Source organism: Centroberyx affinis, unplaced genomic scaffold (assembly GCF_046629955.1).
Source record: "Centroberyx affinis isolate AG114_WGS23_722 - 3 ecotype Tasmania unplaced genomic scaffold, CSIRO-AGI_Caff_v1 ptg000131l_1, whole genome shotgun sequence".
In the NCBI taxonomy this organism is placed as follows: domain Eukaryota; kingdom Metazoa; phylum Chordata; class Actinopteri; order Beryciformes; family Berycidae; genus Centroberyx; species Centroberyx affinis.
Genome location: NW_027278831.1, coordinates 221,478 through 240,321, shown reverse-complemented (window position 1 = coordinate 240,321; position 18,844 = coordinate 221,478). Strand labels below are relative to the sequence as shown.

General features: G+C 40.5%; 1 protein-coding gene across 1 annotated transcript in view; it reads right to left on the bottom strand.

Moving 5' to 3' along the window:
• Nucleotides 1-14,211, bottom strand: part of rai14 (retinoic acid induced 14) — a 45,939-nt gene extending 31,728 nt beyond the window's left edge. The window contains 2 exon segments of the mRNA XM_071530316.1: nucleotides 12,865-12,946; nucleotides 13,970-14,211. Of these exon segments, the coding sequence (XP_071386417.1) occupies nucleotides 12,865-12,900 (36 nt within the window). The 5' untranslated portion in view covers nucleotides 12,901-12,946; nucleotides 13,970-14,211.
• Between the last annotated feature and the right edge of the window lie 4,633 nt (nucleotides 14,212-18,844).

The following is an 18,844-nucleotide window of genomic DNA, read 5'->3' as shown; positions in this document are numbered from 1 at the left end:
AATACTAACAAAATGCTGAAAGAAGGAAAAGGGATGCTACAGAAACAAAAAGCCTATATGGAGAAACGCCTAAATACTACGTATAAAGAGGTAAACATGTTAGTACAAAACAAACAGGGAACAAGGTCACTGCCATACTTATAAACTCCATGCAATTTGTGTGCATATGCGTGTGTTTGTGTGTGTCTGTAGAGTAAGAAGAAAGTAAGGGTATTCTCTAAGAATTCGCTACGGGGGCTCTACTGAAGTATCAGACAGTGAGCTACACAGGTGGGTTGAAAGCAGACAGGAGCTGCAGACAGACAGTTGAATAGAGACAAAAGACCAACAAACATGCAGAAGGAGATTTTGCAGAGTGTGGTTGCACTAGTGTGATTGTGTAACTGCATGAACATGAACCAGGTATGTTAGCATGTATGTTAAACAAATTCTTTCCCGGGATATCTAAAGGTTAAAGAAATAAAATAAAACCTGAATACAGTGAAAGGGAACAGACATAAAGAACAGTCAGAGTGACGGAGGGTTAAAAAGATAGAGACACAGATAGAAAAACTGATAGATGGAAAGGCAGGCAAGCGACAAAAATTGGTCAGGTAGAAGAGATGAAAGAGAGAGGAAGGCAAAGACAATAAAGCAGCACAAGCAAAATACTGAGACTGTACAAAAATCTTTCTTTCTTCTACTTTTCTTCCTCTTAGCCTCAGACGAGTGCACTGACTGAACATAACACGAAGCACATAAGACCACCTACTGCCCCAGTTCACTCACACCGAATCATACCCATTGTTCCCCTACGTAAAAGAGAGTTGTAATCTCTATGGGATTACCTGCAGAGATGAGAGATAAATCTAAATAAATGCAGAAGGAAAAGTAGGTTAGGTGGGAAGGAAGACACACAAACACACAGACTTTCTTCCAATGGGGAATTCCCACTGTAAAGGTTACAAAATGGATATATTGTATATTTGAGAGAGGGATTGAGAGACAGGGGGGGGCGGTACAGAGGGGGGGGGGCGGTACAGACGGGAAGCAAAAAAGAGGATGGAAGAGTGAACATTATACAGAAAAGAGGAAAAGAAACAGTGGAAGAAAGACCGAGAGTGACACATCTACAATATATAAGCCCTTTGATCAGCAATGGCTGTAAACTTCAAACCTCTTATCTACAACAAAGCAGATGCTCAAATGTCCCCAAACAATACATCCTTTCTCTCGGGCCGCAGCTGAAACTGCTTACTGCCCTCTCCAGTACAAACACACACACACATGTACATGCGCGTACACCTAACACACACACACACACACCACAATAGTTTACTGGCCTCTGAAACTCTAACCCAGAATAAGAGCGTTAGTAGACAGGACTGTTAAACAAAGACCAGATGGTTGCTCTCATAATGAAAGGATGCTGCCGCAGAATATCACATGTATTTCACAATACTGGCGAATCTGTCCTGCACATAAAGACAAAAAAATATATATATATATATGAAAACAATTCAGCCATTTGACCAACTTTATTTTAATTTCAATCTAATTTCACCCACATTACCCTCTCCTTTAACTCCCAAAACATTCCCCCTCTACCTCTCTCATTAGCTCTTATATTATTGCTGTTGTTATTGTTATTGTTGTTATTGCACAGATTGTTCCGTGGTTACAGGAACACTGTCAGCGCACCATGGCTCTAGGATCCAAAGCCTTTTTTACTCAGTGTAAGTTGCTCTGGATAGGAGCGTCAGCTAAATGCCTACGATGAAAACAAAGTAAAAATGTTATTTCAGATATTGTGACAATATCATATAGGCCTATATAATGCTTAGTATGCTTAGTGTATTATATCTGCCCTCTCCCTTGAAGATGTGTAAATGTACATTGTCTCACAACTGGAATTGTTTCAATGAGACCTATTGCTTGAATTTTATTTGTTTTTGTTGTTTTTTTCAAATATAATCATTCGTAGTACTTGAATGCGATCCAGGGTGTTCAAATAAGTTCAAGTTCAAATAAGGCTGAATTCCTGGAGAAAAACACAGCTGAAAAGAGCACAACCCTGATTGGGGAAGTGCAGGGACTTCTATCTTAAAATTAAAATTACCCTGCCTGGTAAATGTCTGACAGTGCTTATTGGTCATTTTAAAGTTGAAGTATCGATGCAGAAGTCCAAGATAGGGCATTTATGGGGGCTTGAAGGCCTCCAGTAAAAAATAGTCCTCATGCAACACTTCCTGCTGACACAAATAGCCTTTCCTGCCCTATAAATAAACAGCGCAGGACTTGGAAAGCACCCAGCCTCGTAACACCCGAGGCCTGTTCATAAAGTCAGCGGAGTGGGGTAAAAATATACCTCTCCATCACTTCCACACAGTATATGCACATTCTGTACTCACTCATACACACACAATTCATGTGTGCACATGTCAGTGTAACATGACTCAAATTTGAAAAAATAAAGTAACACTGTCTCATTCATCATTCTATCAAGCTCCAAGGACTAAATGTTGGGTAACAAACCTGATAAAGGAAGCAGTAATAGGCCCGACTAGTCGCTTTAAAGCTATAGCCATAAAACCTGTCTGTCATTTCTGTCACTTAAATCACTGGAGGCTAAAACAGAACTAAAAAACATATTTGACAAATGTTTGCAAGTAAAAACAGTTCTCGGAAGTAAGCAGCAAATCAAACAACTTAATGCTAGAAGTCTCTCATAAAGAAACATTCTCATAGTTTTTTCAGGTGAACTAGGCCTAACCCTCCCTCCATCCATCTCCCAGCATGGATATTGTTCCAGTTGTTCAGTGCAGGCCAAACTAAACAACCCCTCTGAACCAAACTTGGGGTTGGGGGGGTTAGAGGGGGGTTGCTGACTTGGCCTTCTCCTTCGAACAGGGTTTTTCTGCTGTTCACTTTCTTCCCCATCATCCCTCTCTCTTTATATCCCTTATCCTTATCTCTTCATCCCCATCATCATTCTCTCTCTATCAATTCTCATTCCCTCACAAATTCCCTCTTCTCTGCCTCTCTCTTTTCTCTCTTCATTCTTCACACTCCGACTTAGGGCTGCACGATATATCGTTTCAGCATCGACATCGCGATGTGCGCATGTGCAATAGTCACATTGCAGGACGCGCGATGTCAAGTAAGGCAAATTAACTCATCATCATGTCAAGTCCCCTGGGGCAACTCAGACTAAATTAACTCAAACACGTCATGCTACAACTTCTTTGCTGCTTGATACAAAAGGAAAACTCGCAAGGTTCTCATTTTCCATGACTAATCTACAAGAAAATTCTGTCTGATATTAGATAATTTAGTCTGATTTAAGGGTTCTTCGGTACACAGAGTTTGATCAGTTCCCAATGTGCTCTGGTGAAGGGGTGCACTTTATCAATTTATCAAAAGCAGGCCCCACTAGTCACCTACCACAACCTGAAAATGAGCGCTGCCTGTTTTGGTTGTTTGACAACCTCATCAAGTGCATGCAGAGTCTGCGTATCACCTGCCTGTAAACACGCACACAACGTGGCTACTGTCACAGATAATGTCGCCTGGATGCTAGAGGCAGGCGTTCAGTTATGTGAGGCGGCTTTTGAGTGCGTGTATTCCCGTTATCAGCGGCACCTTGTCCCGGTGCTGGTTAAAAGTTAAAAAGTTACTGTCACGGGGCTGGTCTATGCCCTAATGTAAGAAACGCTTAACACACACAACACACACACACAAAACTTGCAGTATCCAGATCTATCTGTACTTGTCCATTTGTAAAGTTTATTAAGAAACATGTGTTGTTTTTCCCAAATACGTCTCCACCTGTTCTCTCTCCACTCCTTGTAGTGGAGGAGTCCAAGCTGATTTCTGGAGGGGTGGCAGAGGGCTGAACCAGGTGTGGTAGAAGTATGGGGGGGGTTTATTTTGTTAGAAGAGGATAGACTTTTAAAGTACCCAAATGATGAAAGTTATGATTGTCAATTGTATATCTGTACATGAATAACACACTGCATGTATCTGGTGAAATTTCCTGTATTTTTTCGATATCGCAATGTCAGTTTTTTCCAATATCGTGCAGCCCTACTCTGACTCCATCTGTCTTTCCCTCCTCCCTCCTTTCCACAACCTTTCATCTTCTTCCTACTGATCTGATCTGTCTCTCTCTCTGGGGCCGTTGTCGTTATCAGTGATTAGTGATTAGCCTTGGCCCTTGTCTAGCTCCCTGACTTTATCTAGCTGTGAACCTTGCCAACAGCCGTGCCAGTGAGGCAAGCTACACTGCAAGTACTGCCACACAAATTCCTCAGGACCTTCAAACCCACACAACCATACCTCTGCACAGAAAAATATCTGCACATAGAAGCATGTTCACACATACATACAAACATATGAGTGCATGTACAAAACACACACACACACACACACATAAACACATGCACACGCACACAAGACACACACACAAACACAGAGGCAGGCAAGCACCAACATACATGCACACACGGATGTGCGCTTACACCCACACTGCCACAACAAACAAGCACATGCACAGACACAGGCCCGCAAAGGTGCAAAGACACACACCCACACACACATACATGAACGAGCAAACACATGCACAGACACAGATCACAACCAACTCCCTTTACCATCCTCAGTCCTTCATGTGTTTGCTGACTAGCAGGTTTCCCTGGCTGTATGTCTGTAGTTCATGTAAACAGGCGATAAGGAATAAAGAGACAGCATGGGCTGTTCCTGCTTTAATTAGATCCATGTCTAAACAGGCCCTAAGCCATTTTCCTTTGCCTTTCCTTGGATTACTGTGAACGATAGTCTGTGAGTCTAGTCTGTATTTTGCACATCCTCATGGAAGCCCATGCGGTCAAAACCAGGGGTGGAAGCACAAGATTATAAGAACAGTAGCTTGTGCAATTAACAGTTAACTAACCAGTAGCTGAGCAAGCGGCATAGGTGAAGCTCCAGAGTTTTCCCTGTGGGCCAGTTGACCTACGGGCCGGCAGGGAGCTAAGCAAGACTGATACAAGAAAAAAAAAAAAGTCCCTTGCTGTTAAGTTAGCCTACATAGTACCTGTCACAGTGACAATGACTGTACTGACAAACTTTGTCCATCAATTGTGACCTAACAAATGAACATGGAGAAGCAGCAGACCGAAACCACAAAGGTGGGGCTGAAAAATTAAAGAAGAAAAAAGAGCAAATGTCACTGCTACAAATTGATTTATTTATTGTGTAGCACTACAACTAACATCAGCGTGCATCAGTTTTACTAACATCAACTCACAGGAATATTATGTTGCCACTTGGTGTTCTAGCTATTTTGAAGCCTTCAAATGCTGTCGGAAATGTCATTATTATGAGCTGAGCGCACGTGAGATACTAACAAGGTCGTAACAAGGCTGATTACATGCCTGACTCACATTCTCTCCTGTTCATTCTCCCGCTGCAGCTGGCAGTGGCTCGGTGCCATATCATTTGCCAAGTTATCGACAAAGACTGAACACACATCACGGGATCTTTCTTTGATGTTAAGATTTCATTCATTACTTTGACGGCTTGGCTAGGTCTGGTCCTATCTACACCTCAGCTGTTTTAACCCACAATGTGCCAAAACACAGTCTGAGATCCTCAAGTAAGGGCCTCTTTGCCATTCAATGGTCTATCCCACAGACCAAAGGGGATCACTGCTAGTGGAGGAGCTTAGCCTGGAAAAATCAGTGTCATCTTATAAATCACAGATTTTAATATGTTTTGTTTTTGCATAATTAATTCTCATTACATTTATTTTCTTGCTTTTCTATGCAACCCTGTTTTTAATTCAAGTCTGGCATTTCTACCGTTTATGTTATTGTTTTTTTTATTATATATATTTTTTGATTTATTGGTTTACTTGTAACACTGAATGAAAAACCCAAATATATATTTTAGTTTTAGTTTAGTTTTATTTTAGTGAATAATAATTGTGATAATCATTAGCTGAAAAACACACTGTGTCACTTTAAAGTTAAAATTAAAACATTTGCCTCCATAGCATTACACTATAAATGGTGAATTGTGTCTTCATCATTCATACTGTGCCCTCATATCACAGTATTAGGGCTAACTCATAGACACCCCTTGGACTGCTCAGCTACCTCCTGCTGTCAGCTACCAACACACATGCACACACGCACACACACACACACACACACACACACACACACACACACACACACACACACACAGAACACAGACAGCCCTCCTCAAACACACACACACTCCCTGCTCCCACCACCTCCCTCAGATTAAAGCTCTGCTGTTCCAGATGGTTTACTGTCACTCTCAGTACTAATACCCTTTTACTACGCCCGGCCAGACCAAACCATTCCATGCCAAACCAAGTCAAGCCGGGCCAAATCAAACAGAGCCAAGTGGAGATACTTCAGGCTGTGCTTCAGTTACAAGGAGACCCACTATAATTGAAGGGTTTCTATTCTAACATGCCGCGTTATCATTTTATTATTGCATGATTTTCATTTTTTACATTTTTATCTTGTGAGTGAAGATCTAATTTTCCATAATGTTTTCAACTTCCATGGCAACGTTAATTTTGTCAGAGATGGTGAAATCAAACTCTTCACCTTTTCCCTGTTGTACTGAGAATCTGGAGAAATAATACGGTTTTATGGGTTCAGCCAGTCATTTGTTTCATTATAGTTATGTGTGGTAGACATGTTTTCAGATGTAACAACATAGGAGATGGTGAGCATGTTATTTAGCTCATAGAGGCCGCATTTAATAACTACCGGAAATAATCCATTCTTGTAATATTTTCCCCACCAAATATGTAGGATATATAAAATTAAAATCCTATACATTCTGAAAGTGCCAGAATACAGTAAACAGTAATTTACACAGTTTTGTCTCCTGTGTAATGTGTTCCAGATGAATGTAAGCCATGAAAACAGCTGTGTTTGGAGTGAGAGAGGAGACAGCATAATCCACACATCAATTAGACACAGTTTGAGAGGAGACTGGATGATAAGGGGAGAGTGTGTATGTGTGTGTGTGTGTGTGTGTGTGTGTGTGTGTGTGTGTGTGTGTGTGTGTGTGTGTGTGTGTGTGTGTGTGTGGAAGCCTTTGTAATCCCTCTTAGTCTAGCAGCTGTGGAGCAGGTTTAAGTAGTGTGACCGGTGGACCAGGACCACTGTCAACAATGGAATACACAGATAATACGCTGTGCAGGATAATAGTTAGGGTCCAAGTGTATGAGTGCGCGCATGTGTGTGTGTGTCCATCCGTGTGTGTCCCAGTGTGTGTGTGTGTGTGTGTGTGTGTGTGTGCATGCAACAACAGTCCACAGGTAATGTGCTTGGGGGATGATAGTAAGGGTGGGAGAGTAGTATAATAGCCTAAGTAAATGAACTACTGAGTATGGCTCTGTGCAGATAGCAGGAACAGAGTTGATAGAGTTGATAAAAAAAAGGTTGATGTACACTAAAAGAGCTCATTAAGATTTCTTGAACTATTGAAACATCCAGGTTTTTTTCACATTAGGGTGCTTCTAGAGGCACTCAAGACAACGTTGACGGGTTTTCATAATGATTTTCTATATTTGTGTTGAATGGTTTAAATTAGGCTTACAGTAATCTTGTCAATATCTATTTTTAGCTTGTGTTCACTCCATGTAAAATTAAACAACAATTATCATGCCCGAATAAAATAGAGATTGTACTATGTTTTTCCCAAGTGACAAAGAAATATCACTGCTATTACTACAGAGGCATGACTGAGTCTTATTTACATTCTTACATAAATTTATTTTAATTTACATATGTCATTTAGCTAGATATAAGCCTGATCCATAGTGGAGTGTCCCCTTCAATCCCTTTATGGGGAATCTGAGTTCCTTCCCTCTGGCAGTCTAACAGTGTTTTATTTCAGCATTAAGTTTTTTATTTAACTAGCTTAACTGTGGTTAATTTATTTCTGAGAAGACAGCCATGTGGACATTGTTACTACTGTCTATTTTAACACTGTTCTGTGGATGATGCTGCTCTTAATTTATGTCTTGTGCTATGGTGTGTCTATTTTTGCTTATTTATGTTACATGTTTTTATGCTTGTTGTTATGCATCTGACTGCAAGGAGAATTTCCCCTTAGGGACAATCAAGTTGAATTGATTGAATTGACTGAATTGAATTTACGTGAACAAAATAAGTTATAGTTTGTACGCAACAAAGAGAACCTTTCTTATTGACATTATCTGAACAGAGAACAGCAAACCCATTCCTTATTGGTGACTGTGCCCCAGCTGACTGTGCAGACATAGCTGAAGGAGCCAGCTATATCAGAATGCCTGTAAGACTTTCTGTGGCTGTTAGCCAAACCCATTCCCAGAAACCAGATTACACCGTCTGCCTACCTTAAACACTGCTCACACACACACTCACAGCACCTCTCTCATTATACTGACTGGTTGGCCAAACAGGCTTAGCCCAAAGTGATCCACAAGTGAAGCCCAAAATGTCAACAATGTATTCCAAAGACACATTCAGGCAGACATAGACAAACACCAACAAGACTGAAGCACAGACTTACACAGAGGCAAGCAGAGACACAAAAGCATTTCAGCACACACAGGCCTCACATGCACACACCCACACACACACATGCACACACACACACACTTGAAAGAATTCCTCTGATTCACTGTGACCTTGCATTACTACACACCTGCTTATAGTGTCTGATAAAACAAGACCAGTGTTACTCTCCCTTCTAGGCAAATCCAAAAGTTCTGCAATACTACAGAACTTCTGGATATCCAAAGTGGTTTTTGCACTGTGGTTGTTGGACTCCACTCTGGTTCTTATCAATGGATCTTTATTATTTTACTGTATTACTTTATGGTATGTCTAACATGTTTTATTGCTGACTTGCTATGATGTCTTAGATGTTTTTTACTGTTGGTTACTGTTGTCTTTTATTATCTTTTAAGATGTAACGGATGTTGAGCGATGCCTACTTGTTTGGCAAATAAATTTCCCTCCTGGGACAATAAAGTTTGATTGATTCATTCATTGATTAGGTTTTGGCATGCATACAATTTCAGGGGAAAACTTTTGTGCAAAAATCAATACACTATACAACTGTGCTGATTCCGGTGCAGAATAAATGTTATTAGCACTGGAACTGCACATATTTAGTTCATCTTTTGTGCAACATCTATACAGTTTGATATTAAGGTTGGAACTGTATGAGCACCTTTAACGTAGGCGGCATTTTCACACTACTTAGCCTTACAGGGCATTCACAGTGCAGCATTTGAACAAGCCAATCCACTCAGTCTGGTGACACATTCTGCTGAGTCTACCCGGCTGTGCAATTCTAGCTAGTTTGCATGGTATTTTCTACAGCCAAACATATTTTTCAACAGCAAAACATAATGGAAAGTTCCAAAATGATCACACTAAAACTCAAACATAACATCACAGGAGACTCTAGGTTTTTGTCCTATACTTAAAAGATGAAAAAAGAATTTTGAGCTGCTCAACATCTAGTCAGAGAAGTCATAATGGATGTTGATATATTCAACTTTTACAGTAGCTCACTCAGGCACCAGCATCATCTCACTGAAAATGTATGATATATTTAAGTCTACTGTCCCAATCATCCCCTACATTACACTGACAGCAGGAATTACCTGAGTCAGCACAGTACAAGTGCAAATTGCCTGTGTGTGTCCATGTGGGTGCATGTATGCAATGAATGCGTGTGTGTGTGTGTGTGTGTGTGTGTGCGCGTGTGTGTGCGTGCATGCATGTGTGTAGTCTCAGCGGACCAGACTGATGTCACCACTATCAGTCTCAGTATATCAGTATCAATCACCTTTAGTACTGTAGTTGATACAATCCAGTACGGTAGCCTAGTCAAGAATGCAGCACCTCACAACATCATCTGGCTGAATACAGACTAACTCAGAGTGATCAGACATCACAGTGAAGTATTGCCACTTGGGATCTAGCATCTGCCGAATATCAAATTTCGAATCAAAAATCACATAATATTCTCTCCTCCAGTTGAAGTTTCTACCTTATTTAGGCCTCACGTTCTAGAGATGTTTGAGCACAGGCTCGGCTGCCTGTTGCATTCAGCCCACAAGGCTGGAGGAGGATCCTGAGAGTGAAACATTTAGCGAAGATTTGACACTACTTAATACCCCTGAAACCCAGCTAAAATAGTGATTCCATTACAAATGATCTGGCAACGGTCTGACTTCATAAAAAAGCTATTTATGTAGGCATTCTGCTTCTCTTATTTTGTTGAAGAATGGACCGCTGGCTTTGGGGGAGAACATTCCTGTGCAATCTGTCACTGACACACAAAGCCTAAAATAGAATCAAGGAGATATTTTCTTTCTATTGCCCTTGATTAGGGGGTCTATAAAAAGCAATGGAATGGCTATTGGCTCAGAGGTTAAACATGCTGTCCTGTCAGGAAAAAGATGATCCACAATTGTTTTGTATATGTTAAACATGACCATTAATTTCAATCGCTATGTGTACACTATAACATTGGCACTTTTTTTATCCAATATTATTCTGCATAACATGTGAATGTGTACTTCAATACTGTTACCATGTACTTTACACAAAGTTACTTATATGTAAAAGTATCTGTGACGCTTTTATTTAATCAAAATATGGTGTTACTGTCTACTCTAATCTCAGACAATAGTTGGTTACAACATTGTTTTTTCAAGAACACGGTTCCACAGAGTTACTGTGGGACATTGATTTCAATACATAATCAATATACACACCATGACACACATACAGTGAGGGTGTAACTAGGACAATCGGTACAGCTATGGCAACATGAAATGCACAGTTTGCAAACCTAGAATGAATTCTGTCATGTTGTTTCAGTCAAATTTACTTTAATATAAGAGAACAGTTACTCGAACAAAACACTAATGCATTACTTACTGTAATTTTCTTACATAACTAGATTTAGTTCAAAAGACAAAATTTTTGTACGTTTTTTGACAGCAAGTTTTCAATTGCAGTTCCAGTTTCAAAATTTGTACTTCAAGTGTATATGTAAACATATTATATACATATTACAACATTGTACTCTTTTCAAAATGCAGTACTGTTTTTTCTCAAACTATGCCGTATCAGAGCACAGAGAGATATGAAAGATGGGGATTATTACAGTTGAAAGACAATTGAATTAAAAAATTAAAAATATATGAAAATGATCAGATTTCAAAGCGATCAAAGCGTGAAAAGGTGTGTGGGAGTGAGGAATGTGCAGACATGTATGGCTGCAAAAGGCTTCAGTCTTGTTCCTAAGCAACATTCACATCCATCTCTCTTCCCTCTCTCACAACGCCCACGATTGGCTATTTTAGTGAAAAACAGAATTTTACTCGAAAGCATCTATTTCACACGATTGAAAACTCTTACAGCATCTATGCTGGTTATGAACTAAAACTGCTACCAACAGGATGACAGTTTAAAAAATATATATATATTATCGATAGAGGCAGAGAGTTTTGGCCCGGGAAAAGGCCTGCAGTAGTAAAGGTGAGACATTCACTTACTCAGAAACTGAGGAGGAACTATTGTGACATCCTGCACATAACCCAATCCTGCACATCATTTGTTTTCTGGAACAATACACTCTTTTGTACTCCCCCAGTGAAGTTGTGATAATTGAAAATATGCCTTTAGGCCCATGTGTAGGGGTACGTTGCAAAAGCGGAAACTTCTACAAAATAGGGAGGAGAGGTGACATCATCAGTATCCTGCACAAATCTCTGACCTCCAAGGTTTTAACTTAAAAATTTTCCCATTGGCACTGATGTTTTGGGATGTTTTACATTCCTTATCAATAGTTTAATTGCTAATTTCAAGGTTATTAAAGATGTTCTACGCGTGGGAGGTAATGTCACTGTGAAATGCTTTTCTCTCTTGGCAGGAAGGAATTGACTTTGCTCTCCACTAGTAGAAGTCCTGGTTCCCTACACTCCCATGCCATAGAGTTATGTCTGTTACAGTATGCTGAGGCTGTAATCAAGGAAAGCAGGGATGTGCTCCACCACGCTCTTCCTCTCCAGCACTGTCTATTTCAACAGATCATGTCATTTAACATCCTGCTCCACCATACTCTCTAACTTAACTCTTACTCTTCACTCCATTCACCACACACTCCACCTCTCTGACACTCCCTCCATCCCCTAAAAATTATCCCGTTCAGCCGGTACCCCGCTAGACTGACACTTCCCGTCTGGCACTTGCCTCTATGTCATTACGGTCACCGTGACAACAGATGAGTCACACACTGCTCAGGCGCCTCACTTCCTGTGAGGGTATCTTACTCCGTGACTGAATGGCTGACTGTCCCAACATTAAAAAAATTCCTCCCAAAGTACTGATTCATAGTGAACAGGATCAAATCCATGTCTGGAACAGTTCCGAGTCAGACTAACTCCAGATATAAGTGGTCTTACTAAACTCAACCAAAAGAATTCACTCTGATCTGTAGAGTGTGGAGTCACCTCCCAAAATGACTCAACATGGATAGTGTGAGTAAGTGTGTGTGTGTGTGTGTGTGTGTGTGTGTGTGTGTGTGTGTTGTCTGTCTGTGTGTCTATGTCATTAGCTGTGACTACTGCATGTGTGTTACTGTTTGTCTATGTCAGTGTGTGCATGTGTTTTAACTCAGAATACAATGGCAATAACACCATATATCGTCCCAAACAGCTCAAGCCACACACACACACACACACACACACACACACACACACACACACACACTCACACATAGACACAGACAAACTCATACATAGCCATGCACATATGTTACAGTACTTACATCGGTTTTTCTAAACTTGGCTTTGAGGCTCTTCATGTTCAGTCTGGTCCATGCAGTCTCTCACTCGCTCGCTCAGTAAAGGCTGTGAGGAAAATAACACTGATAGTTCAACTTCAGTGATCTTGGCATCCCATTCAAATTTAGCTGAGTGTTTCTGAAAAAAAAGTTTTGTGAGACTATCTCTCCACAAGTTACACTTCCAGTCAAAATGCGGTGTGGATGTGCAGCAGGGATTCAGGGTGAGAATCCACATCGGTACCTATTTCAGAATTGTGTCGTGTTACAAGAGGTGCAGGATTCAAGACCGATCTCTGGGCACCTCTGGTATCATCCAAGCCTTTCAGTTCCACCTCTAAAGTTACCAGGTCATGAGGCAGTTATTCATATTCAGGCGACCCAAGGTGAGATTTAAATGATTCCCACAAGATAAATGGCACCAAGTTGTATTAAGTGTGCTAAAAGTTACTTTAACTACAACTGTTAATAGCAAGTGTAACACTGGCATGTGATGATCATTTCTATACCATGTTAATGATACACAAAGATTACATCATTTCCAAAAATCAACCGAGATATTTTACAAATATGCTGTCTGAAGCTCCACTTACAGAGGGAACTGTGACTGAAGACCACATCAAAGTTTACTCCAGAATCCACCAGTCACCACAGGCAATACAACTATATGCTTTCTATTAAAGCACGAATCTGAAGTAAAACAGAAGTCTGGCAACGGGCAACCATTAATAAACAAGGAACGCATAGTTTATCAAGCATCACCTCTGCATATTTGCATACTTCCCCGAGAGCCACGGCCAAACAGTGGAAGCCATTCATGGAAACACAAATAAACTTGAGTGAAGTTGCAGCTCTCTTTTAGCACAAAGTAGCGAAATGCGCGCGATGTACATCAGTGTAACAACGTCCGAGAATCAGACCGAGATCCCGCTGTGTTAAACGCGTCGTTAACTGCGCCGTGGGACCGGACAGAAACTGTGCTTGTTTGATTTATCACGGGAGACTGACAAACAGCTAAAAGGCTGTTCAAACAGTAACTAGCGATCATTTCGCTCAACATCAACTTTCAGATATGAATGTACACACTTACCCTGTTAAAAGTTGGAGTCGCAGGAGGACTAGAGACATAAAGAGGCTAATACACAACCGATTTTTTTGCCCAAAAAATAGATTACCAAACCGGTAAAACAGCGAGCCGGTGTTATCTTATGGGATATGGTCGAATGGAAGAATGCATGAAGGAGAACAAAACAGTGCGTCGGTACACACTGGTCTGAGTCGGCCCGCATACATTAAAAGTTGAGCTATTCAAGAAGCCCTGTCTTTTGCTCGGGACTCGGGAGCTCAGCGACTGTTGCCCGGTTTAGGAAAGTGACGTCACTCCCCCAAATGCCCCCGTGACCGAGCCGAGCGAGCTCTCTTCTGTTCTCCATGTCCCCCCCATTCATGTTATGATTAAAGGGGTATTTCGCCCAAAACAAACCACACACACACACATGCAGTTTTACTAGAATACAACAGAGCAGAATAGAATAGAACACAATAGAATAGGAGGGAGAGGAGAGGAGGGAAAGAAGAGAAGAGAAGAGATTCCTATAGGCTACTTGTTCCCGAAATCAGACGGATTTTGTTATCCCTAAACTTTAGTGAGACAAGTCATGTTGAAATTAGATTATGTTGCAACAGCACTCCTCAAAGAAATATATAATGCAGGTAAGAACCTGTCTGGGCTGTAGTGCTGTAAGGTTGTAATGCTGATGCCATCTGGTGTGGTGAGTCGCTGATTCACCTCTGTCCATTTTTCATGCAAATACACATAAAAAGTATCTATCTATCTATCTATCTATCTATCTGTCTATCTATCTATCTATCTATCTATCTATCATTCAATGTTTAATCTGTATGTTGTAACTTTCCCTATATTCAGATATTCAGTCCCATGCCCAAAAGAATCTGTACAGCAGTTTTTTAAAGGCAATATATATGGAATTTCTGTCTTGTCAGACATTATTGAAGAGAGGGAATACAAAGATGGGAGAGAGAGAGCGAGAGAGAGAGAGAGAGAGAGAGAGAGAGAGAGAGAGAGAGAGAGAGAGAGAGAGAGAGAGAGAGAGAGAGAAGGGATGGTCTGTCTTTGTTTTGTGAGCTTTTTCATTCAGTAAATGTTACATGCACGTTAGTCTGCTTAGCCAAGGTGTGTCCCTTTATATCACCTTTTGACTCAACAGGAACTATTGAGTGTAGTTTGTAATTTCAAGCCTGTATGTGAGGAAAGGTCAAAGGAGGTAGAGTGGAGCCTGAATAAGCCTCTAGACAGTGACATCTACTGGAGAACTGTGATTTATCACTCCAAAGTTGGCGGTTGTTTTGTGAATGTGTGTGTGTTCATGAATATGTGCATGCAGTTTGTGCTGAAACACAATGGATATTGCAAGCACACACAGAATGACACAGATTTTCTTACAAATGTCACATTGTGTGCATTTGGGTTTCAGTCTTCATTAATGGAAATTACAGTGTTTTGCTGTGCAATGAGAGAGTTAAGATTTAAATTATAACTTGTATGGCATCACCCAGAGCTAGAGCTCTTAGCTCATTCATTCACTGGGCGGAGAGCGGGGAAACACCCTGGAGAGGCTGCCAGTCCATCACATGGCAAACACAGAAAGACAGACAGTCACACTTGCCATTCTGTTCTACTTATCATTCACATTGGTATTTTTAGAGTCTCCAAACCACCTGAGTGCCGCCGTCATCAGAGTGTCCTGATGACTGCTACCAAGGTTACCTGTAGGAAATCAAAGTGTCCTTTGAACTTTAATGGCATGACTTGGGATCAGCTTCCTTGCCAAATCTTAGCCTCACCCATTAATGGAGGAAACTGCAAGACAGACCCTAGACAACTGTTAAGGGACAACTCCACACTACACCAATTAACACTTTTAACATGAGTGGCAGGAGATACAATATCAGTCCAGTTGCACTGGACCTCATGTCTGAACTGGAACTGTGTTCAATATGAAGACTCTTCAGCACAAAATCATGGTTCTTTCCATTCTTCAGTCTCTGGTCTGCACCCTTCAGGCAGGATAATGATGCCTCTAACATTATCTTAGATTTTAAAAGGGTTTTCTCTATCAACTTGTTACTAATAGTGTGTGACACGGGTTTTGGATCTTACTGAAGTTACAATATGTTATTATCATCATGTAGCAGCAGATCACAAAGTTACTGCATAAGTATGGGTGATAACACAATTAGTTTGCATCACTCTGCCTAGGTTTAGGGATTGGTCTATGAAACTATGAAATTTGACTTCACATGTTATGAGACAATTACACAACTTACTCTGGACCACAGGTCAAGGAATATGCACCACAAATGTTGAATACTTATTTAGTGCGTCTTCATCCATGTCACTAAAGTTACATTAAATTGCACCTGCAATGTACCTGTATAGCAACAGTGAAGACCATGTATGACACCTAGGCAATGGGAAAAGGGTTATTTTGCCAAGAAATAGAATGACCCACAGTTTGTAATGATAGATTTGATCTTTAGAGTTGCCATGCTAGCCATTGATTCTGACCCTGTTACCAATTATTATCCTTGATGCTTGCAATATGGCCCATCTCCATTAATTAAAAAAGAATACTTGGTACTCTGTGGATCAGTGGGCTGACGGCACGTGCACATGGCATCGTGGATTTAAGTATGGCTCTCAAAAAGTCATCCTGCCCTGTCAAAATGTAAGTAAAATATACCTCTGCATGGGATAAAATGCAGTAAAAAGTCACTTATGTAATAAATTGATGGATAATGAAATAACATCACATTATTACATAAACTGATTGTTACTTTACAAAGGATGTAACATGCATTTAATTGATGATGTAATAATAATATTGACCAATAATGTACTAATTAAGTATTAACTTTGCAGCAAAAATATGTGTTCCTCTTGTGTATTCTCTAGTTACACACACACACACACACACACATAACAAATACCGGTAGTCTTTAGTTTTAGTTGCAAGTGTAACAAAGACAACATCAAGGCTAACTGTCAAAGTTGTGCATTTTTATTGAGGAAGATTATATCAATTACATGTTATTATATTATTATATGTTAAAAATGACATACCTTTTTTGTTTTTGTTTTAGGTATTAAGAGGTGTCGGCCAGGAAGAGTGTATTCATATTTCTTCAGGGTCAGTGATCTTCAGCTTTCTCTGTTTCCTGCTGACGAGCACAGCCACGTATCCATTCTTTTTTTGCTGTGGGAGAGAGAAAGAGATTATCACCACAACTTAAATACAAATATAAGTTAGAAATCTTAAAGCTTAAAATATCCCATCTGTCTGTAACTGAAGCTGTGCCGCTGCTCTTTTCTCCTCCTTCAGCAGTAAGATGTTTTCGTTCATCTCTGCCTCCTGTTTCTTCCACTCAGCCTTCATCTCATCCATCTTCAGCTGGCTGGCTTCTTTCCACTGGAGAAGGGTGTTGATTTAATTTTTCTCAGAGTTGTCCCTTTTGGACAGTTTTTCCTTGAGGAGTTCAGCGTCTCGGGCCAGGAGATTGGTTTCTGCATTCCACTGGATGTGGTAGTTGGCCAGCTGATCTTTAATCTCATTTCTGCTTTTCTCCACATCCTGAAGAGCAGCTTTGACTTTGGTCAACTCTTTGGTCAGCTGAGCCTGGCCCTCAAGAGCATTGTCCTTCTTGAGCCTGAGAGAACGTAGAACTCTTTTTTGCTCATGCCATAAAGGCTAATGATGTCATAATACTGCCAAAGAACTCTTAACCATACAGCTATATCTATCTATCTATCTATCTATCTATCTATCTATCTATCTATCTATCTATCTATCTATCTATCTATCCTTCTATTAATATGATAAATAAATGGATTTTATATTTGGAATGATACAATAGCTATTTTGAAACACGTTATACATTTGGATTTTCTATGGGCTCAAGGGTTCAGGTTTGCAAATGGTGGGTTCACAACCACAAAATGAAAAGGTGTTAAGGGTGCCCACAAATCAATTACATAGACCTGGGTTAGTCCTGCATACTCCCCATCCCCAGTTGCATCACAGGGGACAGTTATGATCCCGGCCTGCACCTTGCCTTCAGTCCAAACTACATGAATTAGGCAGCAGAGTGGCATAGTGATTCAACTGGAAAGCCCAGGGTCAAACCCCCATAACACCTTTGATCAAGATGCTGAATGCCTTCAAGCTCCTGCAGTGCTGTTCTGTAGATAATCTCAATGTGGAGGAGGGCAAGCAAAAAGAGAATACCTCCTTAGGGAATAAATACAGTGTCACACAATACAGGTACCAAGAGGGTTCTCCAGCAGGCAGGACCAGCCAATGAGATAGCACTGGCGCCCTCTGAAGCTGGTTTAGTTGTAGGAAAATGGGAGGAAACCAGGGGGCGTGTCTTTGAAGCCAAGTCTCAGGCATGACAATGTTGAAGGAGTGTGAAGGCCCAACACATGCTAATGGAAATGTAATGCCAGTAGAGGTGTAAATGAGTGAGTTACTTTGGCTATCATTTGCAAATTCAGTTAGAGACTTGAGCCTGAGATACCCCCAGCGCTTTAGTCAGTCAATTAAAATTCTAATCTTTTTAAACCCTAGTGGAGCATTTGGCACAGTACATCTATTGTCTCAAATGCTCCACTAGGGTATAAAAAGATTAGAATTGATCTACAGCATCAGATGTTAAGAAGGGCTGGCTCTCTGCTATTTAATGGTCTTGTGTTTTTAAAACAAATAGAATTAAAAGTAGCTATGGCTATACTTTTCTAAAACTTTATAAAATGGCAGTTTGATAGTCCTAAACTTACTAAGAATTTAGGAATCTAGGCTTGGAGAGGTTGAACTATTGCATGCTTATAAATATAAAACAATGAATTGCTATGGTCTAATTGTATCAAATAGATGTTTGAGGAATT